The sequence below is a fragment of the Phocoena phocoena genome, chromosome 13 (genome assembly GCF_963924675.1).
Source record: "Phocoena phocoena chromosome 13, mPhoPho1.1, whole genome shotgun sequence".
Taxonomy (NCBI): domain Eukaryota; kingdom Metazoa; phylum Chordata; class Mammalia; order Artiodactyla; family Phocoenidae; genus Phocoena; species Phocoena phocoena.
This window is the reverse complement of record NC_089231.1, coordinates 57,891,458-57,917,503: the sequence shown is the minus strand read 5'-3', so window position 1 is coordinate 57,917,503 and position 26,046 is coordinate 57,891,458. Positions and strand designations below refer to the sequence as shown.

At 52.1% G+C, this 26,046-nt stretch overlaps 1 protein-coding gene across 1 annotated transcript in view; it reads left to right on the top strand.

Annotated features, from left to right (window-relative positions):
• Nucleotides 1–26,046, top strand: part of L3MBTL4 (L3MBTL histone methyl-lysine binding protein 4) — a 304,644-nt gene that overhangs the window by 269,410 nt on the left and 9,188 nt on the right. Inside the window, exon 15 of the mRNA XM_065889471.1 lies at nucleotides 18,447–18,616. Within this exon, the coding sequence (XP_065745543.1) occupies nucleotides 18,447–18,616 (170 nt within the window). The remainder of the gene's footprint in view (nucleotides 1–18,446; nucleotides 18,617–26,046) is intronic.

Sequence of the window (26,046 nt, the reverse complement as noted above, 5' to 3'; positions counted from 1 at the left end):
GGGCTCACCTTCCTGATGGCACAACAGGCTGGCCCTGGGGGGTCCCCTCCTGCAAGTTGGGGGCGTGCTCACTGGTTCACCCGGCCCCCCACCTCGCCGGCCCCTTTGCTAGGCCTGCTCGGCCTCCCGGACTGTGCAGCCTGAGAACCCAGGCAGGAGTTGGAGGCACCAGAGCTGACCCTGCCTCGGGGAGTGTGCGCCTTTATAGTTCCCTTCAGGGTCTCCGTGCAGACAGGAGGAGAGAAGAGAGCGGGACAGGTGGTGAGGGTAGAGATATGGCCCTAGGCTAGCGATTCTCAGCCCTGGTGACAGGAATTTGTAAAAGCACCACTGCCCACTCCCCATCGGCACCCTCAGAAAGTCCGACTTAATTGGTTTGGGCATCACCAGATTTAAAAGTCTCCACAGGTGATTCTAATCTGGCTTGAGAACCACGAAGCTAGCGCATCCACATAACTTGCCAAAAAAAGTGGAATATGCCAAAGTGAAGGGAAAAAATCTATGCGTACATATATACGTATACACACACGTACATCGACAGGATTTCCACTGACGCCTCGTTACTCTGGACGTGGGTAACTCCAGAGTATTGGATGTTTTGTCTAATGGCCTGCCATTTACTTTTCTTACCTATACGAAGAGCTGGCCAAGCAAATAAGTACTATGAGCAAGACTGCTTTAAAATGCTTTAGAGCAACTCGCTTTTCTTTTTGTTAGGATTTAAATTCAAATGCCCGCTTGAGCTAAATATAATTTAAATTCTCTATTACAAAAACAAAAATTTGGAGGATATCAGCAAGCACTGTGAATATATCATACAGGGCCCCTCCGACAATCGTAATTGCTTTTACTGCATTGTCTATTATCACATAGCCTAAAATTCTACCAGTACGTTAATTACTTTAGACTAATGTTTATTACTGTTGGAATTCAGCTGTTTATGCCACAGAAGTGTTCATCCGAGGATGTCATTAGAGAGAGAACTTCCTCTAATGCTGCAGCGTTGATGGAAGCTCTCCCACCCCGCCCTAGTCCACAGATTTGCTGATGGCCTGCAACACTCTGGCCAGTGAAACCCCTGCAACTTCAGGCAGATTCTCCTGATGAGGGAGTCTGACAATCACCAGAGCAATTCGGGCGATGACTGTGTGCAAGAAACTTCATTATTTCTAATAGCTGATGGTGGTTTAATATTTTAATGTAATTATGCTTGATTATATATTGTAAGACGCCTTGGCCAGGCTTTGGATCTGGGTCTAAGTAAAATACAGCTAATGGAAAATGCCCCTCCCGTTTTTTTTTTTTTTTTTTTAAACCAGGAATTAAGTCCTAAAGTGAAACTGAATGCAAATCCAACAAGCAGTCTCTTGCTGGAGAAAATATTGGTGTAATATATTTGAATGGCCTAGTTTATCAGCTCACTTGGCTAAAATCATACACTGGTTTAGAATTATTTCAGAGTGGTTATTTCTCACCTTTCCCCTAACCTACTTTTGGTCATTTCTGATTTGTTTTATGAGCTTTTATCGAAAGGCAGTCAAGCGTGGCGGAGATACAGAGAGACGTATATCAAATACTGTCATTTACTGTGATCATCGTTAAAGAGGGAGGGGGAGGGGGAACTAATGCCAGGATGAGGCTGGGGTCTCAGTCTGGCTCGTCTGTGCTGCCCACTGTGCGCGGACACCCCACTGGACACTCACAGCAGGAACTGACATACAGCCCCTCCTGCCTGGCCCATCCATGTAGCGAAGCAGCAATGTGCTTCCGACGGTGATGTTCCCACACTCCTGGGAGGGGGGTGTCAGCAGCCAGGGCTGGACTGACTGAGGGCAGTGGAGAGGCGTTAAGATTTACATGAATTCCTTAAGGCTTCACTTTCATTCTGCTTTGGAGAAAGAAGCCCATTTGAGAGTATCCTTCGCTCCCTCTGCGGAGTCCTCGTCTCTCCCTGGAGACAGCAAGAAAGCCAGAAAGAAGGGAGCAGCGTGCGGGCCGCTCAGACCCTTCCCCACCCCACTGAGGCGGTTTCCCTACAAGGGCCCCCGAGACGTGGCACCTGAAGCCCGACAGCCAGACTCAGGCCTCAGCGAAGGCCCCAGAAACAGAGGGGCCGCCCTGCCTACTCACGAAAGGAGATGCCCATCTGCTCTTTCACCTGGGAGTCACCTGCTCTCTGGCTGGAAGGGAGGGTCGAAAACAAAAAGAAGGGGTCATTCCTATCATTCACATAGTGCTACCCCATCCAAGCCATGTAATTCCCTTAACAATCCTGTGTTGTTACTAACTCACACCATTTGCCAGTGGAGAAATCTGAGGCTCTGGAAGTCACACGTCTAGACAAGGTGCCCACGGCGAGTGCACAGGGCAGCCTGTTGCCAAGTCCACGGCTCTGTCCCCGCGTCACAGCAGCCCGGTCACAACCGCAGGCAGCTCCTGACGGAGGACAGGCACTCTTTGGCTCAGAACTGTTAGTTTTGCTCTTAGCAGAATTTAACAGTGCCTTTTTTTTTTTTGCGGTACGCGGGCCTCTCACTGTTGTGGCCTCTCCCGTTGCGGAGCACAGGCTCTGGACGCGCAGGCTCAGCGGCCATGGCTCACGGGCCCAGCCGCTCCGCGGCACGTGGGATCCTCCCAGACCGGGGCACGAACCCGTGCCCCCTGCATCGGCAGGCGGACTCTCAACCGCTGTGCCACCAGGGAAGCCCAACAGTGCCTATTTTGAAATCTTTCCTTAAGAGCACATTGTAAAGTTTAGAAAAGGAAAAAAAGAAAAGAAAAACCTTACAGCCACCAGAGATGAAGAGGGGAGATGCAAACTCCCACGAGAGGCTCCCAGGGAATGTTTATTAAAGGTCGCCTCATTTGTGATGCTGCAGGCGAACACAGACACATCAACCTTGTAGAGCTGAGAAAACAACATGAGGCTGATGGGAAGAGTGGTGAGGTGGATGAGAGTCAGGGGCCAGCTTTGATCCCCCACTGTGTGCTTTGCTGGCCCTGGGACTGGGCACAGATCTGGACCCCCAGCACCTCCCTAGGCTGTGTGGAGCTCAACCACCACGGCATAGGAGCTGCACTTCTGACTGGGGAGGGATCTCCGGTGAAAGGTGTTCGCGTTCATGTGCCTTTACTGGTCCATAGTTGGAGTGGAGCAGATCAAAGGCTGCATCTCCTTCAGACTCTTACTTTGTTCTCTGGGGCCCCAGCTGTGCCACCAACACCACTTCTGTGAATTGGCTGCTCTCTCTGACCAGGTCACTCTTACTTGCCAGACCTAAGCCAAGACGGCGTGATGGCACCCCTGGCTGCCGGCTGGCCCTATGGACGGCGCGCACACTCAGTCACATGGACGCTCCGCGGCATCCACCCCCCGACCCCGACCACAAAATCCATCCCTTGAATTAGCCTGTCTCCTGGGGTGCGTATGTAATGCGCCGCACCCCTCCCGCCCCCCGCAAACCCCTTACTCTAAATCCACTCTGTTCTGTGTCCTCTACCCTGTTCTCCTGTGCTCTAAACTTGACCCCATAGGTGTCACACCTCAAGGCCTAACTCCTACATCCCAGGCAGGTAAATAATTCCTCCTCAGGGATTCTTACTAAACCTTCCTCTCCAGACCGGCCTTTGCCTGTGTGTTGGTAATATTCCTCTATAACTTAAACACCCATCAGTCCCTTCGTTAGACAGAGTAATGTCGAGGTCAAGGGAGGCCAGGAGGCCAGACCGCCCAGCTGCGAGTCCGCTTTCTAGCAGGTTCTTAGGCAAACTCCACTTCCTCTTTGTGGCTTAAAACGGGGCCTGGTGCTTGCTGCTGCCTGAGGGCTGGGCCTTGTGGGGTGGGGTCAGCTTGGGGAAGCAGAGGGGAAGAGGACTGAGCTTTAGCAGTTGGGGGCAGGGCGAGCTGAGCGTCTCACCCAGTATTTGATAGGCCGCTCGTTACCCACGATGTTGTCTCCGCTCCAGGGCTGTCACAGGTCGGCCTTAACTGGATTCGTCTTCTGGTCCCCACTGAGCCCCGTATCGCCTGTCAGGTTATTGCCTTCGGTTCAGTCCATTATGTTTTTCCGTCCCAGCTGTGTTTCTCCTTTGTGTCTTCACCCGTCTGCCCAGCTCTGTCATTTGAATTTAGAGTGGGTAAGAGCTTTCTACTTAAACTTCAGAGCAGTTTATAAATAGGCTGCTTAGTTTCAGCCAGCAGGTAAAAGCTTTCGCCAAATTGTTTCTCCTCCCTGCAGCGCTGTTATCTGGAGCTCCCAGAAAGGAAAAGTTGCGAATTACATTTTCCTAGTCATCAAGGCAGCATAATTTGAGGCCCAACCAGCAGTTTTCCTTTTCCCCACCTAGAATTTACCAATATGATTTGGGCCACTAATCTACACCTGTAAAATGTTTTCTTCTGAGAAAAAACTCTCCTAAGGACGCTTAGATCATTACCCATGATTCAGGAAAACCAAAGGCCAAAAATCATTTAGAAACAAGGTTCAGATTCACTCAGTGCAAATTATTTTAGCTTATTAATTAATTTTCTCACCAAGAAACGCACGGAAGCATAAGCAACAATAGCTAACCTTTGAAAGAATAACATGCAGAGATGAGGAGTGGGAAAGGGTTCCCTGGAATTCTCCCCTTCCTGTTCAGAGTCTGAAATAGAATGGCATTTCCCCCAAATAGTTATGTGGGGAACGTCTGGTGTTGTTACGGTTACACGGTGAAGTGTGTTTAACATTTTCTTTGGACTTGCATTCAACCGTCATCATCTTCCACTTTGAATGACTCGGTGGGAACCCCTGAAAAGAGGAGGCCATGAGAATGGCTGACGAGCAGCCATTTGGGGTGGTTTATTAAATTGGCAGCAACGGATCTGAGGTGGGCGCCGTTCTAGGAGAAGGTGGAGCTCAGTGATGGGGTTCAGCGGTACTTTCATCCCGCAGACTTGTTGCCACAATGATTTATCCCTGCATCCCCCAGAGTGTGACACAGGTGTGTCCTAGTAGAGGTACACGGCCTTAAACAGAGTTTAACAGATCTCGCTGCCCAGGTTAGAATAGACCTCTGCTGCAGCGCAGCCTGACCGCGTGATGGAGGAGTGTCCGGGGTGGGGACGCTGGCCATAGGGAGACCTGGGCCAGGAGGGAGGGCTCCTTCTCTGAACGCGCACAGGTGACCTGGGAAGCAGGAGGGGCCGTCTGGCCTCAGAAACGTGCTGTTTTTCATTTATTTCAGGCACATTTTCCATCACTGCCATTTGTCCTCTGTCAGCATTCCATCTTGTTCCCCGTATCTTCTCTTGCAGATGGTTTATTGGAGGCGCTGCAGAATGTTTCTAAATGTTACGCGTCCCAAGAGCAGGGCTTTGAGGGCGTGCTGACAGCTCACCTGAGCGGGTCTTCTCCACACACCGGCTCTCTTCATCCCTAACGCCGCTGTGCCTTTAAATCCGCACCCACCCGCATAAACACACAGATCTTGGCATCTTGACTTCCATAGTGGATTATTAAGAGAAGGATTTGGTTGGTAACCACCTTACTCCCGTAATTCATTACCAGTGATGGGTAATCCTGTGACCAAACAATCCACCACTTTCAGTCCTTCAGACACAGTCTCATTCTCGTGACTTCCACAGGGTGTTCAGTGGAAGGTAGCCTTTCCGACAAGATCCCTGATCCCGAAGGCAGTCACTCCTGCAGAGCCGAAAAGCGGTGTCATTTACTTGAGAAGGGGGCTTACCCTGTCGTCACAAAGTCCCCTTCATGTGGGAGCTGAGGCTCCATTTACAACAGACTGTCTGCCTCTCGTATGCGCAAGTCAGGGCTCCCCTAACAGACCCATCAGTGTCTCTTATGTCTGTCCGTGCTCTGAGGTAAGCGGCCCGAGGAGACTGCCATCTACCTGCCGAGGCGATGCAGCCCAGCCCACGTCCTCAGGTGCCCCTTGGTTGTTGCTGGAACGTCTGATATGATAGCTTTGGAATAGTTACTTAGAAGTTTCCTGGAGATACTTGCCTAGTAGGTACTTTTACTGATACGTGTAAAATATATAATTTCCAAATTGTGTACCTTTTGATATAATCACATAAATGGAAAACAATAGTCAATTAAGTCATTCCAGGAAAAATCATACTACCTCTTATCCCATCACATTCCGACCTCTCTACACAGGCACGTGATAGATGCCAGAGATTTGATCCAATCTCTTGCACTTTTTAAAACTGGAAATTACAGACAGACTGTCATTTCTGCCAGATATTAGGAATGTGTAAAATTAGCATCTAAGTCAAATGTATACTGTAAATGCAGTAGGATCATAAACGTTCCTTTCTGAGCTTTAATTTATCCTGGCTAGGTTTTCCAACAGCAGAGAGCATAGTTTTCAGTCTGTACTTTCCCAAAGCACGTGATGGGCTGTGTGCCCGGCGTGTTCGGGCCCCTGCAGACCCCGTGCAGCCCAGTTCCTGACTGGTTCCGTGGGTTGTTCTGGTTCCAGGCTTCCACAGGGGATTCTAATGGAAGGATGTGGATTTCAGGCGGCAGAGGCCCCGCTTGCCTCCTGTGCTGAGTTATTATCAGAAACAGCCTCTGACTGTGCCTGCAGCTCGGGGGTGGGGGGGGGGGGTTGGAAAATCAGCTCAGCACGCAGGACAAAATGAGGAGGAGAGATGGCTCAAGGCCAGCTGTTCAGGCATGTGGGACACACATGTGAGGGCAGGGTGGCAGCTGTTGGGGGAGGGGGAAGCCTGCACAGGTCTGCTCCGGTGGGGGGTGGAGGTCTCCACTGGCAGGGCTCCCACTTTGCAGAGGAAGGTTGGAATGCAGAGTGTCGTGGCCAATCAGATCCCTTCATTATCTCTCTGCCTCGTAGTTGCCAGGTGCTCGTTCCTGCCGCTTACATGGTTGGAGGGTTTTTTTCCTTTCCTGTTTTCCTAAAACACACACACATACACACACACACACACACACACACACACAACCTGAGAATAGTAAAAGCTTTCCACTTTCTTGAATGCTAATAAATTGGAAAAGGGGTCATATATGTCATCTGTGCATATTGACATCGAGGGATTCAAGGGGTGTTTAGGGAGAGAAGATAGAAGACTGAAAAGAATAGCCTTTGAATGGCTTAGAACCGAGTTTCCAACAAGACTTGAATCACATGAAGAAGACTATGGAGAGACTGCGTGTTTTATCAAGCTCCAGAGAAAGTAGCTTTTCTTAAGTATTGGTATAACATTTCTTCCTATAATCCTAATAATTTTCAAAGAAAAGACTGAAGTCTATAGAATACCAGCATTATTAATTTCTTCTTACAAGGAGGACTAGCCTCAACATCTCTTTGTTTTGCCCTCACTTCTTCCAGTCTTCAGCCCTCTGTGTTCCCTGTTATCAGCAGGTGAGACCAGGCCAAGGAGCCCAGAGGACTCCATGGGGCTGAGATGCCCTTTGGGTCCGTGTGTGCAGGGCGACAGGCAGGAGGGGTCGCTCAGAACACGAAGCCCTGGGGAAGTCTGGCGCGCGGGTGCAGACCCCGGCGGGGGGAAGACGGGGGGCAGGGATGAGAATCAAGCCCCAGCCTCCAGCCGCAGCCTCTCCCAGGTGCATCCCTTCGGCTTGTTTCCCTGAAAACAAAGAAAACATTGGAAATACGTACAACTCCTAAAAAGAGAAAATATCCCATAAGCTGCTTCCTCATTGAATTTGCCCAAAAGTCCAATGTGGAAAGTGAGATGTGAAATACTAGTGTCTTTATGTGTTTTCAACAACAAAACAAGGATCACAAGTAAAATATGTCATCAACACCTAAGAGGGGGCGTGGTTTTAATTCACGGGGGCGGCCCAGCTTCCGCCAGGTCCTCCCCCTCCCAGAGCAGACCCTCCAGGGCTGCCTTGGGCTGGAACAGCTCCCCCGGGACCACTCTCCGATGGGAGCACAGAGCCCTGTGACAGCATGCCGGCCCCGGGACATGCAGATCAGTCACTCGGGCCCTAGGCTGCAGACTCCTGTTTCTGATTCTCTCTGTGACACGTCCGCACCTCCACCAGGGGGACCCTTGGCACGGCCTGGTGCAAGCATCTGTGCTGAGCATCTTGCCAAGGAAGGAGCAGCTCTCCTGCCGGAGCCGAGAAGGACGGGCAGCCGCGTGCGTGCCCAGGCGGCGGGCGGACCCTCGGCTTGCTCACCCAGGACGGCAGCCTCCTCTCACCTCCTGGCAGGCTGAGCGCCATCCCGGTCCTTCCAAAGCTCCCAGAGCATCTCTGATGAGGTCCACTTGGGTCCTGGGTCGACTCCCTGTAAGCACGTTCATTTTGAGTTACATCCGACCATGCTTCTTCCAGAGATCAGTCTGGAGACAGATGGGTCTTAGTCGGTTTCCCTTATTAAGAAGCAACCCTGTCTTCCCGAGAATGACCCCCAAGTGTCACTTCTGCCTCCCCTTCGGACAGAAATGTAAAGGCAGTGACAGAAGGAACCCGCTTCTGAAGGACAGGAGGAAAAGAACCCCGCCAGGGTGGAGGGCTCTGCAGTCGGCATCCCAGCCCTGCGTCGGAATCACTTTTGCCAAGTTATTGATTGGGTCTGAGACTGTTGGCGTTATCTGTAAAAGAGGCTCATCGTACCACCCCCATGAAGTCACGTGGGGTAAATAAAATCAAGAGTAAAAGCTTGTTGGGCTTCCCTGGTGGCTCAGTGGTTAAGAATCCGCCTGCCAATGCAGGGGACAAGGGTTTGAGCCCTGGTCCAGGAAGATCCCACATGCCGCGGAGCAACTAAGCCCGTGCGCCACAACTACTGAGCCTGTGCTCTAGAGCCCACGAGCCACAACTGCTGAGCCCGCGTGCCACAACTACCGAAGCCCGGGCACCTGGAGCCCATGCTCCACAACGAGAGAGGCCACTGCAATGAGAAGCCCGCGCACCACAACCAAGAGTAGCCCCTGCTCGTCACAACTAGAGAAAGCTCACATGCAGCCACGAAGGCCCAATGCAACCAAAAATAAAGAAATTTATTTTTTAAAAAAAGAGTAAAAGCTTTTCCCCTTGGTCCCCAGCTGGCCCCAAGTCTGGAGCCCATGGTCCTGGAACCCTGGCTGCATCCCGTGTGTGCCGTTGGTCATTCTGACTGAGGGTTCCTGGACGGCAGGCACGGAGCTGTGCCCCGGGCACGTGGGGCGTCACCGCGAGCCTAGGAAACCGAGGAATCCTCTCTCCAGATCTGACCTGGGGATTCTCTGATCAGGTTGAGGACCCACAGAACCTTTGCTTTGACAGTGCGACCGGCAGCTGGGAAGAGGGCAGGACAGGGAACGAGGAGGCAGGTCCGGCAGAGTGTCACTTGTGGCACGTCCATGGTGGGCGCTTCAGCTTCCCATCAGGCAGGAGGGTCTGTTCTTCTGCCCCTTCCCACGACCTATACCTGCCTTGCCACTTGTCAACAAACACCTACGGAGCACCTTCTATGGGCCAGGTGCCGTGCTGGTGAGCTAGAGAAATAGCACCAGGCATCTGCCCCCCAGAGGTCGGCCGGCCGTGTAATGTTTTAAGGTTTGTGCTTGCATCAGTTCACTGCCCTCCCAGCCTCCAAGTGATAAGAGCGCAGCTGGCAGACCGGCCTGGGCTTTGGCCCCGGTCGCAGTGTGCTGCCAGCCTAGGAGCAGGGACCACCCGCTGCCCTCAGCTCGGGGGGCTTCGCTTCCAGATCCATTTGCCTCAAGGATGTGCTACCATCCACTGCTGGAGTTAAAGTTTCTTCATGCACAATAGTGTTTTCTGTACATATGTAAAGATGGCAGGGGCCTCCCATTTGTAACTCCAACCCAACAGGGCTCGTTCTTTGGTAACTACCCGCGGAAGAGGCAGGGAGGTCCCAGGAAGGGGAGGCCGGCTTTGAGAAGAGCAGCTCCAGTTCTCGGTCAAGTTGATACTAGTGTTCATTCAATTCTGGTCTCACCTTTGCAAGTGAAGGAAAACAGTCTTGCAGAGGATTGCAAAAAAAAGACAAGACATACCGGGTGATTGGGATGTAGTATTCAATCAAAAGAACTTAATTAATGATGTCTCGAGCTGTGTGAAGCAGATATTAAACTAAAAGGTCGCCCTTTAGCCATCAAAAAACATGCTGCCCTGAAGTCTTTTGTTGTATGACTAACACATCAAAAGTTAACATGGATTTTGCTGCATTTGTGTTAAAATGAAACCAGGGAATATCTGCTTCTCGCATACCAGATTAAGGAGTAAGAGTCCAAATCACAAACAATTCCCAGCCTTTTCAGTAATGAGTGTACTTGGCTAATGAAAGCCCACAGGATGGAAACTCATTGTTTACTGGCACAGACTAAGTTAGCATTTGCCACTGCATTACTTGTCTCTGCAGTAAAATTCCTTAGATGGTCCAACAGCCCTATCAGGTGGCAGGCACCTGTGCTGCTGGGTACCACGTGTCAGGTCTGCGTCACCCCCTGGGGATGTGAGGCTGCATTGCAAATGACTGCCCTTGAACCGATGCTCCACTCACACGGAGTTGCAGAGCAAACAGACGATTTCCATAGAGGGCAGCAAGGTGGGGATCCTATGGGAGGCACCCCGAGGAGGCAGGGCTCATCCCCCAACGGGCTGGGAGAGGGCTGTGCACAGGGGAGAGGCCTGAGGGCCTCGTGCCAGGGAGCCCTGAGCCCCTGGGACTGGGAACCGATAGACTTGACTCCTGGGATTCAAGACCCCTTAAAAGAGTGTTTGCTACAGAGGACCAAAAGAAGCAGCTAAAAGCCCGCCCTCGGGCCCAGAAGCAGGAACACTAGATCCCTCCCTGCGGGGAGGGCTGGGCCCTGCTCTGCGAAGTGTTCCTTGCTTGCTCAGTGACTTACTCCGTTGGGATGTGGCTGTGTCTGGCAGCACACACCTCAGAAGGCACCTGTGTGGATGGAGCCTGGGCCAGCAGGTGCAGGCGGGCGGGAGAAGCACCCTGAGGCGGCCCCCGAAGGAGGGAGGAGGAGGCTTAAGATCCCGGGACGGGGCCAGGGAGGAGGGACAGACGAGCTGGGGGAGAGCTGGAGACGCCGGGTGGTGCTGAGGGGGGACCGCGGGGGAGGGCGGCCTGCGGTGGGTGGACGAGAGCAGGTCCCTGCTTTTCACTGAAAGAGGGGGCCTGGCCGAAGAGGAAGGTCAGTGGATTCTGAGCACAGGTCCCCGGTGGTAAAGCCCAAAAGGTGGGGCTTCCAAGGAGCCCAGGCCTCTCCGTGACCACCTGGAGACCTGTAATGACGCTTTAACCGAATATATCCGAAATATCGTTTCAACATGTGAATCAAGATGTGAGAAACGATTAAGGAGGTATTTTACTGTCTTTCTTTTTGTACTAAGTCATCAAAATCCAGGATGGAGTTTACACTGCCAGCACCTCTCTGTGTGCACCGTCCACCGCTCAGGTGGCTGCAGGTGGCCGGCGGGGAAGGGACAGTGTGCAGGTGTAGACCATCCAGGGCACTTCGTCCCACCTGTGATTCAGGAGCTGTTCCCACGAAGGCCCAGAAAGTTGTCTCGCCGATCGTGTTGGGCTCCTCTTGTTCTGTTTCTCACTTTTGTTTCGGGGAACAAATGGAAAAGAGGAGGGTCTGAGTCCAATACCATCAAAATCAAGAGAAGATGATACAGCCCAGGCATGAAGTCTCCAAGCATGATAACTACAAAGACCTTGAAACTCGGTGATCGTGGGGAGAAGAGGCATTGCCAAGTGCAGGGCCTGACTCTCCCTGCTTCTGCGGCGGAAGTCACCACGGGAGTAGCACGCCCACCGCAAAGGGAGCAGATGCTCAGTCGGTGCCGGGTAAACTGATGAAAGCCAGCGGCTGTCCCAGACTAAACAGCCGGCGACAGGCATCGTGGAATTGGATGTTGGGACCCATCGCCATTTTATTTTGTACTCCCTCCTCTTTGGAATGGAGAGCACGGTGGAATTCCTGTCCCTTTCACTGAAGAGGGTGCTTGTGAAATAGCCCCTGTTTTTAGTGGGATTAAAAATAACTCGAGGCCCAGCCATGCAGCCTCTGGTTACCATTTTTGACTCACTTGCTTCAGTTTTGTTGTGTGAGCCTTTGTCAAGAAACAGCCGTGTTTTAAAGAGCATTTCCATAAAGGGTTTTTCTCCTCCGGCGCGTAGAGCAGAAGTGAGAAGGACGGAAGGACGAAGAGAGGGTTAGCGAAGAGCTCAGGGACCCGCTTTCATGTTTTTTTCAGATGAATTAAAATCCTTTAGACTTTTTTAGGTCTGGAATCTGGAAGCGCCCTGTGCTGTACACCAGGCCATGGGTCTGTTAGGTCCTTTCACCCTAAAAGCCGCCCCTGAGTCAGTCACATGCCATCCAGAGCTGGCCCATCCAGCTGTGCATGGACTTGCAGAAGATGGCCTGCATGGGCTGGGGTCTTCCGTTCAAGGGCAGATAATAGCACTCACCACGGAGACCTGTGTCATCAAGGAGTCAGCTGGATTCCAAGCGAGTTACTGCATCTGCAAGAAAGGTAATGACGTAGCGCTTTGGGAGGTGGAACTATTTATTCACTCCTTTCCGAGGGCTGCTGGATGGACTCAGACCCCCGGCCAAGTCTTGATGCTCTAGTCGGGGCCTCCCTAGATCCTGCAGCTGGACACAGAGTTGAACATGCTGGCCATGGGCACTTGAGAGTGCTGCAGGTCTCAGAGCACCTTGACTGAAGTCATTAAACACTTCATTCTATTTTTTAAGGCATAAAACCCCAAAAAAAAAATACCCAGGGAGAGAAAAATAGCACAAAAATTCTTCCAACCAAACTGTTCTACAAATGGCAAACCACCGAGGTGACAAGCATTCCATGCTGTTTTTTGGAAGGGGAAATACATCTATCTTATGTGTAGGCATATCCTTGTTTATTGTCACTCACACATTAGTGTTAGAGGCAAAGCCAGGATTACACATACATTTCATTTTCTGATGCAAAAGGCATTTTGATTAAGTAAACTGCTAAGACCTCCAGTGGTCGGGCTGCTTCTGCAGGCTGAATTTTCTTGGCTGACTCTTAGGGGAGCTGGGTAGGAGGCACTGCTGCAGTGAGGAAACACAACTGGGAAACGCCCAGAAAGAATCCCGCTGCACACAGAGCTGGAAGCTGGGCCCGGTGGGTGAGATGTATGTATGTTACCCAGTTAGGAGAACCTTCCTGCCCTCTCTTCTTGGTGGGCATCCTTTCCTAATCTAGAAGGCTCTGTTTATTCAGAGTGCCCCAGGATAGAATCATCTGATCCTTTTGATTTTATGAGAATACAGTAATACCTTCATCACAGGCTCACGAGCTTTAATTTATTTACAACGATGTAGTGACGTGAGCCATGCTGGGCTCGGTAAAAAGCTAAAATCGGTGTGTTCATATTCGATAAAAAAAAATGTATGCAAAATTTTCAGTGGATATTTTCAAAAGTCTAATTTTATGCACAGAATTTAAAATAATGCAGATCACCCCACATTCTAAAGTCTGTCAAGAGCCACATAATTTCAGAGCTGGCAGGCTGAGCGTGTGTTCGCAGTATGATCTGTTGCCACACGTGGGCACCGGTTTGCCTGGGAGACAGATGCCCGCCTTCCGTCGGCCTCGGCCAGGGGATCCATGCGCACCAGGACTCCACAGATGACTTTGGTGACCCCTGCAGTGTCATTCCAGGGCCACTTGGGTGTGAGATCTGAATGTGGCCCTGAGGATCCTGAGTTTCAGTCTGAATTTCAGCTTCCATAGGTTTTAGGCACATCCAGCCACAATGGCTTTGGAAATCTAAGTCCCCACCTTCACTATCGTCACAACTTAGAGTATCTCTGTATCTTGTAACGTTACAGTGGTCCCTCCTCAGCCGTGTTTTTGCTATCCATGGTTTCAGTTACCTGTGGTCGACCGTGGTCCAAAAATATTAAATGGAAAATTCCAGAAAGAAACAATTCATACGTTTTTAATTGGGTGCTCTTCTGAGTAGGGTGTTGAAATCTCCCACCATCCTGCTCCCACTGGGGACGAGAATCATCCCTTTGTCCCACCCTTTGGCCACTTAGTATCCGTCTCACTTACGGATCTACTATCGTGTTATCGAAGTGCTTGTGTTCAAGTGACCCTTACTTTACTTAACAGTGGCCCCAAAGCACAAGATAGTGATGCTGGCAATTGGGATGTGCCAGAGAAATCATAAAGTGCTTCCTTTAAGTGAAAAGGTTAATATTCTCAACTTAGTAAGGAAAGAAAAAAGATCGTATGCTGAGGTTGCTAAGATCTCTGGTAAGAACGAATTTTCTCTCCATGAAATTGTGAAGAAAGAAAAGAAATTTGTGCTAGTTTTGCTGTCGCACCTCAAGCTGCAAAAGTTATACCCACAGTGCGTAATAAGTGCTTAGTTAAGATGGGAAAGGCACTAAATTTGTACAATATGGTATTTTGAGAGGGATTGCATTTACAAAACTTCTATTACAGTATATTCTTATAATTGTATTTTACTATCAGTTATTGTTGTTAATCTCTCACTGTGCCTAATTTATAAATTAACCTTTATCATAGGTATGTATGTACAGGGGAAAAACATAGTATATATAGAGTTCGGTAGTATCCTGGGTTTCAGGCATCCACTGGGGGTCTTGGAACATCTACCCCACAGAGAAGGGGGGACGGCTGTAGTGTAATGTCTGACGTGCACTGAACATTTATGTGCTGGGAGCCGTTCTAATCCCAAGAACTCAGTGAAGTGTGAGTACTGCAGCTACCCCGTTTTAAAGATGGAAAACCTTGATACAGAAGAGTTAAGCATCTCATCCAAGGTCACTCAGCAGCTGCGTGGGACCAGGATTCATACCCAGGCAAGCTGGCGGGGATCGGCCCTTCCCCCGATGTCACCGTCCTCTCCCAGGTAGACTGAGTATCCACCCCAAACCCTCAGCTCCGGAAGAAATCAGACCCAGGAAATGGTACAAAGAAGGCAAAACAACCACCACGAAACACTCCACAATGCCTCCCCTCTCTCGTGTTACTATGGAGAATTCGTCTTGCCTTGTGTTGATTTTGAATAAAGCCACTTCCGTGCATAGAGTGTCTGCCTGACCTCAGGAGCTTAGAGCGGCACCTGTCACTGAAGGCACATTGTCGTCCTCTCCCACCAGCCCTGCGCTGTAGGTATTGTCACCTCCAGTCATGTCGTAGCGATGGCAGCTGGTTATTGCAAGCTCCCTGCTCAGGGCCTCCCTCCCTAACCTAACTCACGTCTTTTAGAGCAGGAAAACTCAACTTCCCGGCTTTCCGACTCACGCTGTAAAGCTGAGAGTAGTAAAAATGTTATCCGTGGTCAGCATGTGAGTAGTTCTGGCGGGGCTCCCGCAAACTGGGGCTGCCGGCACACAGGCAAGAGTCCTCCCCTAGGAGGGGATCTCACCCAGCCGGTGGGGGGGGGCACTCTGGCATCCAGAGCCTGATCCCCACCAAGCTCTGCTCAGCCTTCCGGAAATCCATCCTCCACCTCCCTCCAAACAAATAGATTGACTTAATGGGGACAAAGAATGAATTCCAAAGCCACTGAGAGCATAAAGCCGCCTGAGCGCAAGGGCACGGCACCCAGCCGGCTCCCTCCCTGCCTTGAGTGGTGACCTCAAGGCCATCTTTTTTTTTTTTTTAACATCTTTATTGGGGTATAATTGCTTTACAATGGTGTGTTAGTTTCTGCTTTATAACAAAGTGAATCAGTTATACATATACATATGTTCCCATATCTCTTCCCAGATGTCACAAAGAAAGAAAACTACAGGCCAATATCACTGATGAACATAGATGCAAAAATCCTCAACAAAATACTAGCAAACAGAATCCAACAGCACATTAAAAGGATCATACACCATGATCAAGTAGGGTTTATTCCAGGAATACAAGGATTCTTCAATATGCGCAAATCAATCAACGTGATAAACCATATTAACAAATTGAAGGAGAAAAACTATATGATCACCTCAATAGGTGCAGAGAAAGCTTTCAACAAAATTCCACACCCATTTATGATAAAAACCCTGCAGAAAGTAGGCATAGAGGGAACTTTCCTCAACATAATAAAGGCCATATATGACAAGCCCACAGCCAACATCGTTTTCAATGGTGAAAAACTGAAAGCATTTCCACTAAGATCAGGAACAAGACAAGGCTGCCCACTCTCACCACTCTTATTCAACATAGTTTTGGAAGTTTTAGCCACAGCAATGAGAGAAGAAAAGGAAATAAAAGGAATCCAAATCGGAAAAGAAGAAGTAAAGCTGTCACTGTTTGCAGATGACATGATACTATACACAGAGAAGGCCATCTTGCTACTAGAATTGAGTCCCCGTCCTACGGGGCCAGAGCCGTGGGCAGCAGTGGACGGAGGAACCCAGTGCCGTTCGGTGGAGCTGCCAACCGCATGTTGGGTTCATTTCCAAGTGGCTGCCTCAGCACTCAGGCAGTCTGCTTCCAAAATTACCATGTGGGAAATTCCCTTGCTTGGGAGCACGGGGGTCTTTTTGCATTTCGGAGGCCTTCAGCCTTTATTTGTGAATCACACACAGGAACGCAATCACCATCACTAGACATCTTCATGCCTCCCAAACATAAGACTGATTCCTCGGGGCTCTTCAGAGTCCTGTATGTTTCAGAAACTACACGTGATCAGTTACCTAGGGCATGGGTTTGGGACACATATGTGATTTGTCTTTTAAGCCCATGCCATTTCAGCAAAAGCAACCAACTGATGGATGCGGCACGTTTCCAGAATAAAACCCGGCTTTGGCTCAGGTCTTAATCCCTAAGAGCACAGAGCTCTAACTCCTGGCTTCCATGGAGAGCCTGGCGATTCCGCGTGGCCGGAGCCGCAGATGCTCTGTGACGCTTCCTCCCTGGGTTTCCAGGGCTTGTTTTGTACCTGCTCCTGTCCAACCTGACACCTTCATTAAGGAACATTCACATCTGTAAACCTACTGGCTTTGTGAAGAAGATGTGAAGTTCCAGCCTTACGTGCTGCTGGCTGAACTACACAGAGGAGATAACCTATTTACATACTAAAAAGGTCAGTGTCGGACAATCCGCATTTAGAGATAAATTTGCTGCTGCCTGCAACTGGAGCAGAAGAATTTGGGAGAAGGCCGCAATTTTTCTGTCTGTTGATCTGTGTGGGCCGCACACGTGGGTAAAGATGCAGGATGTCTGTGCTCAGCAGTCGGGCAGAGATGGACAGGCTCCCTTGTACTTTAGAACCTCTCTGGTCACTAACCAGTAGGCGATTATGTGAATGTGCAAAGTGCAGGGCAGCCTCACCTACTAACAACTGTTAGTTAATTTGAGATGGAAATACTTGCATAATAGCTCTTCAGACATGGTCAGTAAAACACAAGCTTTCATAATAGACTTTAAATTATACAGCTACTGCTTACACCCTGCCATTTGCATTAGGAAAGGTAGACTTTTAGAGGGCGTAGAACATTTCCTTTTGTGTTCTTTCCTTTCAGAGTCTTAAAATATCAACAGCTTTATTCGGCTAATGTGTGTTGAAAGTGTCTTAAAAGATGTCGTTATAAAGGCATGAATTTTCTCTAGAATCTCGGTAGTGGTTTTGTCCTTAAACATTTGTACATTCAAAGCAGAATAATGAGGGAATTGAGATCCATGGCTCCATCTAAATGTCAGGATATAACAGAAGATTAAAGTCCCTCGTGAAGGTGGAAAACTAGTTCAGAAAGGCTGGGGAGGAGTGTGGGCAGAAGTGGAGTCTGACTCCTTGGAGACACTGGCCAATGCCCTTGGAGCCTTAGGACCCTGGCCACTCAGAGCTTTGCTCCCGAGGGAGGGCCCAGTTAGGAGGGCTCAGCTGCAGCCTCTTCCCCAAGCCCGGCAAGGCCAGCGTGCCCTGCAGAGACCAACAGTAGCAGCTGCCACCTGGGTTCTCCTGGGATCCTGAGCTGCATTCCACATACGGTGTCCCCCAGGGGACCCTTGAAGCCAGATGTGGACCTGGGCCCATTGTGACGCAGGCAGGGGCTTCCAGAAGGGAACCGGGCTTCGTGGGCGGGCACATCCCTGGTGGCCGGTGTGCCCGTCCACTTAGAGCCACATCCAGCGGGGCTCTGGGCCTGCTCTGACCCTGGACTCAGGGAGAGAGAGGCCGGTGCAGTGACAGGCCGGCTCCTCTCTGGCATCAGTGGGTCACAGAGACGATTCGATCCTGCTTAGCAAACGGCCACATTCTTGGGCCTTCGTAACTCCTGTTTCTCCTGCCTGTGGTTTTGAAATAGAGCAGCGGTGTCGCTGTGCTGGGGAGGGCCTCCTGGGCAGTGATGCCATTGGTCCAAGGTTCGTCCAAGGTTCCAGGGGGTCTGACTCGGGCCCTCGGCGGGGAGGGGCCACCAAGATGCTGCCCCCCTCACCCACCTGCCTGTCTTGCAGAGCACTTGGCTGCGCGGACGCAGCAGGCCCTGCACCAGTCGGTCTTCATGTCGTCCTCGTCCGCCCAGCCTTCCCGGGACCTTCCCCTGGGCCGCAAACAGCACCTCAAGCTGCTCCCCGGCGTGGCCGACGTGCAGGCTGGCAAGGTGGCCCGGTGGACGGTGGATGAGGTGAGCGGCTGCCCCGGGGCCGGGGTTTCTCTTAGGTGCTGAGTCCACGTGTGCCAAATTCCAGATCCACGCTTGAGGGAGAAGCAGGCTGACGCTCAGGACGTTCGGGAAGCCCCTTAGTGGGGCCCTGCCCCCCCCCCCCCCCAGCCTTCTCCCAGCGCCGTCTCCACTGCCTGCCCCCCGGGGTGGGGTGCTGATTTAGGCCTCCAGCGCCGCATCACAGGTTTGCTCTGAGGAAACACGAACGTGTGGGCCTCCACGCCTGTGTCCTGGCAGCCCCGGGCGATGCCCCCCGCCCCGCATGCTCTGTGCCCAAGGGGCTCCCTCTGCCTGGTGCCCCCGAGGCCCCGGGATCCCATATTCTCACGCCCAGGCAGCACCGCGCTGCCGTGTGTCCATCCGCGGCCACGGGGGATCAGGTCAACCTCAGGATTATGCATAAATTAGGTCACAGTGTTGCATAAGATGCCGAACAGAGGGGAAAGTGGACTTGATTGTAATATAAACACACCTTACAACGTTGGTTCTACGTAAGAATCAGGGAAGTGCCGTTGCTTCCTGTGACGCTGTGGAAACGCTTCGTACTTAAAGCAACACACTCTGACTGATATTCCTTTTGATGAAGGTATTGTTCTCACTCATCAGGCTTTAAGTTTTTTGTGTTTTTTTTTTTTAATGAAAGAAAAGCCTGGGTCACTCTTTTGACAAGACAGAGTAGAGCTGCAGTTAAACTAGTCACGGATACTCACTGAGCATGTCCGGCAGTCGAGTCACCTGGACTCCATCTCGCTCAGGGGCTTCCTTTCCAGCCCCAGAAAAGGAGCAGCGACTAAGGCCCTGCGGAGGTCAGAGGTCCGGGGGGGGGGCCTCCACCCCTCCTCCCAGGCAGCGCACAGAGTGTGCCTGGTGGGTTCCCCCCACCTGGCACCCTCGGCGTGGACGGGGCCCAGCACACCCTGCCTGCTTGCCTGGTCCCTCTCCTTCCAAGGCCCTGTGGGTCCCGCAGGACAGAGAGGTGACTGGACATGCCAGGTGCTGCGGGGTTGTTTGGGGGGGGTGGTGACTAAATGTGACCGTGCTCCCTAAAGAGTATTCATGGTCTGCGCCTGCCCATCTGTGAACTTTTACCAGTTTACAAAGCCGACTGAATTAAAACCTGTTGTGGCTGTTGTAAGGAATGGCACCAAAGACGGAGGAGAGCTTAAACAAGCTTTATTTGGGAACGCTCCCGGGCGAGGTTCACTGGTCCGAGAGAAAGGGGCCAGAGAAGTCGCGCCCGGGTGTGGGCGCGAACAGAATTTATAGGGGTGCACGCAGGGGAGGTGCTTGCTGTGTGAAGCAGCCCTTTTTTTGGTAATCTCTCGGGTGTTGGTGGCAATGTCAGGTGTCGGTTGCATCAGCCTCAGAGCCGTTGGTTCCGCCCCTCGGGAAGCGGGAAGACCAGGGCTGAGTGGTGTGGCAATGTTAGGTGTCGGTTGCATCAGCCACTTCGGCGGGGGTTCCGTCTGGCTCCCTGGGCCCTTCCCCGGACCTGCTGGCCTTACAGCTGTAATCAAAGCACTGCTGGTTTTGCCCTTGAAATAACAACCCAGGGTTCAAGGGCAGTCTCTCTCTCTTTTGACCTTCAAGCTATTCATCTGAGGTTCTGCACCGTTTAAGTTAGATGACAGTGTCCCCTCTCCCCTCTTCTTCCTGTGCTCCTGGCCCCTGGTGTGTCACTGTCCTGCTCAGACGTCCAGCCCAGCCCCACATGTGCAGAGCGACTGCATCCCGACGGAGAGGGAGTGGGCACAGCAGGGCGAGCGCTGCACCGCATCCTGGTCCCCAGACGAGCCCACAGGACCTGCCTGGCTGTCCGCCCGCCCCTGACCTTGGGCCCCACGTCCTGCGCCTCCCTAGTCCCCGTGTACTGTTGTCACATGTGCACGGTCACTGCCCAGCCCCTGCCCAGCGCAGGCTCTCCTCTTGCAGGAGCCCTCAGGCTGCTCCCACGTCCCTCAGGGCCCCCGTTTCCTCTGAGAGTCTCTGAGGCTGCACCTCGGATGCTCAGTCTGCTGACCCTGAACCTCAAGCACATGAGCGGAGACCCTACTCACTTGGCCTGTGTCCTGAGAGCTTCTCACCGCGCCTGGCACTGAGTCGATCACCCAGTAAGTGTTTGTTGAGTGAATGGCAAGGGCATCTGAGCTGGGTTTTGAAACAAAAGTGCAATCAGTCCAAGCAGAGAAAAGACGGGACGCCATGCGGGGGAGGAAAACTATAGGAGTGGGGGTGCGTGTGACACGTGCAAGGATGACAGACACACACGTGTCCCTTACTGACATTATGATGGTAGTGAGCAGTGATGATGTAATGATGGTGAGGCATGCACGCTTATTTTGCCCATTTTACAGACAGGGAAGTGGAGGCACCGGAGACTAAGGAAACTCTTAAGGCCACACGGTCAGAGCCAGGTCCTGAGCCAACGTCTCACCGCACCCCAAGCACACTGCCCACTGGGGCTTGGGGAAGGCGGCCTGCGGCAGGCGGGAGATGGGCCAGGTGCACCAGTCAGGCAATACCAGGTTCTTAGGTTCTAAGGCAGAAAGTCATGTTGTGAAGCTGGTGCTTCAGGGAGATGAAAACAGCACAGGCCAGCAAGGAGGGTGAGAGTAAGAAGGGGCCGGGCTGGGCGCCACTGTCCAGAGCCACCCGGGCTCAGCAGACGAAGCCACAGCACAGGAAATAGATGAGGCACAAGACGAGGAGGTGAAATGAGCCAGCGTGGTTCCATTTATACTCTCAGCGCTACGCAGTTTGGTACTTAATCAGGATAATGATGTGTGAGAACTACAAGGCCCACACACTTCATCGGAAAGAATGGAAAAGGAGTGGTGCTGTCAAAACATGGAACTCTGGGGACAGGATCCAGTTTGGGGGCCAAGGGATAAGATGATGAATTTATTCTGGGACCTTCTGAGTTAGGGTCCCCTCAGGGTACACGAGACATGGCTTCACCAGGCACGATCCCCAGAGAGCACGGCCAGGGATGGAGGCCGGTGGGTCCACGGCGGAAGTGCAGGAGGAAGGGCGAGAAGTTGGGGGGAGGCTGGAAGTGAGCGTCCCAGGTCGCAGGGTTCCCGGCTAGGGCTGTGGGGTTGGGCTTCAGGGGATTGGGGAAAATTGTGTACAAAATGTGTGTTTTTCCCCATAAGAAGAGGGCCACAGCTTTTATTAACTTCTTGGGGAGTGGGGTGGGGCATCACCCCAAAGGAGCAGGGATCGCTATTTAGGAACATTAGGGAATAAATAGGAAATTCGGGGGTGGGGCCTCTGATCTGACCAGTTTCAAGTCTGACACTGAACAAAATGAAGTTTAGAGGGTGATTAAAGGGAAGTAGCTGGTCCATCGTTAGGATGGGGCGGGCCTCAGAAGGAAGAGACTCACTAGGGGGCGGGGAGGACCGAAGAGGTCACGGAGGATGATCAGGGAGCTGTGATCACAGTTCTGAGTTCTCTGTGATGGGTACACACGGGATCCCAGCCTTTTACTGCCGAAGGTGACCTTAGACATTTTCTAGATTAAAACTGAAGCAGCCATCGGAGAGGCTGGCTTCCTGGAGCACTTCGTTGACCGTGGCTGCCCACGGGATGCATCCCAGAGAAAACAGTCGGGGTTACTCCCTAACGTTGATGTACCTTTGTCTTGATAGCTCCCTAATTAGATGCCCTTGAGGACGAGGACCACATCCTAAATTTCTCTCTGTATTCTCACATTCTGTAGCACATTTCCTGGCACAAAAACTGGTCCTCGAGAAGAAACTTTGAGTGGTCAAAGTGTGGGCGTTGTGATGCGTTTGTATCGTTGAAAATAAGGGGGCTCCCTAGGGGGGATCCCAGCGAGTACCAACCACAGGGGCCACTGTGTCTGCTCCAGATGCTGCATTAAGAGTGGCGAGTCGGGTCGTGAGGACGTTGAGAAGGCAGTTCAGGGTGAGCAGGGCGGGGCTGTGCCTTTGTGCTTTGTTCCCACCAGGCAGGAACGGGGGAGCTCAGGGGCCAGGGGCAGGGCGTGTGGAAAATGACTTGTGGGTCCTTGTGCTAAGTGCCATCCAGGGACACTTAAGGCAGGTGAGTGTCTCCGGCAGGAGATGCAGCACAAGAACAGTCCCTCTTGTCAGCCGTCCTGGCTGGGAGGAGACCTCTGCTCTGAGTTGTGTTACCTGACGGACCTTTGTCACGTTGCCCGGAGGTGGGGGCTGGCTGTTAACTCCTTTGCTGTTTCTGTGGTGTTTCTGCCAGAGCAATTTCTTTCAGAGCACCGGCAGGCTGTGAAGTTAGTTTAGTGGTTCCAAAAGGAGAGACAAGACCAGATGCAAGTACATCACTGCAGTAGAGGTTACTGTTCTGTGAAACCTTCGTTAGGAATGCGTGAGTGCGCACGCACTCAAGCTGTGGTCCCTGGGGAGCGTATTTCTTACTCTGGTCATGGAAATGTTCTATAGAAGGGTACAAGCATCTAAGAGTAGGGACTAAAGTATTTTTATATCTTTTTACATCTTTGTAGCAAGTACACCAGAGCAGGTGTGTGACAAATGTGCGAGTGAGTGGATGAATTGGGAGACGAATTTTCTGCAGCCCCTCCTGCCAGGCGTCCATGGGCACACGCAGGCCAGATGCGACACGTACGCACATTACAGCCGCGGGTGCAACTCGGGGATGCTTGGTGCCCATGTGGGTACTTCTATTTCTTACATTCAAAAATGCCTTTTAAAGCAGCACATATAGATCGCCCTGGCCTTATCCAAGGGCTCCCTAAATGTCCATTAGATCTAAAAGATGGTGGTCGCTCTCCAAGCAATCTTTGCCCAGGAGGGAGTGTTTTGAAAAATTCAGGATACTGCTACCTAAGCATAGCAGCCTTATACAATCGGGCCCTCAAAAAGGGCAACTAACAAATTCCACTGATAAGAAATGAGACCCGGGCTGGAAACATGGTCCCCAGTGGACCCGAAGCCAGGACAGTCAGGCACCCGGCGCTGGCTCAGCAAGATGGGAACGTCGGCATCGGGAGAGATTTAAGGAAGCAGCAGCTGCACTGCAGGAGGCAGGCCTGCTGGGCTGCAAGAGGATGCCAGGAAAAGGAGGTTGCCCGGGAAGGAAGTTGGGTGGAGTAAAGGGCTCAGCTCAGAGCCTGCACAGTTTCATTTCTTAGTCTTTCCAAACTGCTGTGTCATCCCTGGAACTAACTTACTCCGCGTCCTTCCAAAACAAAACTGGGGTGTCTGCTGTGGACACTGCGCTCCCAAGAACTTGGGGAAGCAGGTATGCTGCCCCCGCCAAGGCCAAGGCCAAGGCCGGCCACCCTGGGCTCCAGCAGGGCCGCCATCACCTGAGGAAAGCAGCCGAGTCCACACAGCTGTCCTGGGTGGAGGCAAAGGGCGGGGCGGCAGCTTCCTCCTCTGTGGACTCATGGAACCGTGTGAACGCTTCTCCGCATTGACCACGACGTGAAGCAGGAAGCACGTGCTGAAGGGGAACATGAGAGGGAACCCTTCCGTTACTGCTCTGCGGTCTGGTGAAGTTCACCACTTTACAGCGAGGAAATGGGCTTTCTCCTGAAGCTCAAATAGAATTTATTCTCGGGACTGGCAGTACTGAATAATGATACCAAATCACGATCCGGGCCAGAAGAGTCTGCCTCAGTAGATTGCATGGAACTTGTTCTTTACTTTGGAAAAAGGCAGGTCAAATAGACTCAGAATCTCTTTCCAAAAAGACAGAGAATTTCAGACACGTGGTAACGAAACTGTCCGAGGAAGACAGCGAGGACCTGCCCCGCGGCGCAGCCCTGTGTACTCTTTGGTTTAGCACGTTATTTATCCCCACTTAAAATCCAATCTACCTCTGACACGGACAGTGCTTTCTTGGCTTACAATACTAAGAAGAGGGAACGTGATCCTTTTTTTTAAATTTGTATTTGTTTGCCCAGAAAAGGACATTTTAACCTCTGAAAACCATCAGAGCAACACTCAGCCCTGTTTTGAGAACAGAAGTTCCTGGAGCGTGTATTTACGAGAGACTGTCTGTGGGGCGTGCCCCTGTCCCCGGGGGCCGGGCATCCGGGGGCCCTGGTGCTGGCATGGCTTCCCCAGGGGAGCCAGTGATTGAGAGGCACCAGCGTGTGTCTTTAGCTAATTCCTAGAGCCGCTTTTCTATGTTCACTTCCCCTCCTGTGACCCGCGGCCCCCTCCTGTGACAGAGCCATCCCAGAAGAGCCCTCCTTCAGCGCGGTGGCTCCTACCAGGCGGTGTCGCCAGCACCTTGACTCGTTTTTTGTTGTCACAATCGTGCGCGCTGGGGCTGCTCCTGGCACTTAGCGGGGATGTCGCCAAACACCCTGCGGTTCGCAGGGCAGCCCCACAGCTAAGAAGGATCAGGCCCAGAGTTGGAGTCGCGCTGGGCAGGAAACCTGCCCTTGAGCGTGTTGTCTCCGCCCCCAGCTGTCCCCTGTGACCCCACGTCAGGGTTTCACCTTCAGCACCTCCCGCCACCAGCTCGGGGCTCTGCCCCTGCGGAGCATTCAGCCCTCAGAGCGCCCGGCGGAGGGGCAGCTGCAGCGTGCCCCCCAGCGGTGCCCGGACGGCCTCCCAGGCCTCCCCTGCCTCGTGTGTGTGTGTGTGTGTGTGTGTGCGCGCGCACAGGCGTGCACGCTGGGGCGGTCGTGGGGAGGGCCTTGGCCCTGAGTGCGCATTAGAACCAACCCGGGAATCGAACCCGTGCCCAGCCCTCCACCGGATCCAGCTTGACTGATTTTTAATCTCTGCAGCATGAGCTGGGCCTGAGAGAGATCGTGTTTAAAGCTCTCCAGGTGGTCCCAGTGCATGTCCAGGGTGGAGAAGGGCTGCCCCGGGGCACTCACTGGCCACGTGTGGCCTTGAGGAAGTTATTAAACCTCTTTGGGCTTCAGCTTCCTCATCATTTTTGTGGGAATTCCCTCCGCAGGGAGGTCCGAGTACCCATTGTTGGCCAGACGCTGGGGGGAGGCCCTGGAGACTCGGGTACGGGAGACGGGACGGCCCAGGTCTGGAAAGGCAGACGGTGCCTGTCATCACTGCTGTGCACAGACCACTGCCGCCTGCCCTCCCTGACCCCCAGGCTGGACAGGAGGGTCAGACGATGGAAGGTTCCAGGATGCCAGGGCTCCACACAGATGGAGGCTGTCATTGGCACCATGGTGACCGTAACCCTATGTAGGTCAGCCTGGAAATGAGGCCAGAAAAGATAGCAGGAGCTGGTCTCATTTCCGAGCTGGCGAATGCTACCGGGGCTTGATAGCTACTGTTTAAATCCCAATCGTTTGAGGGATGCAAAGTGTATGTTACTCAAATGTTGAATGACTACAACCCAAGGTATTATTTCCGGTGCACGTTCTGAATCAGGCTTTTCAT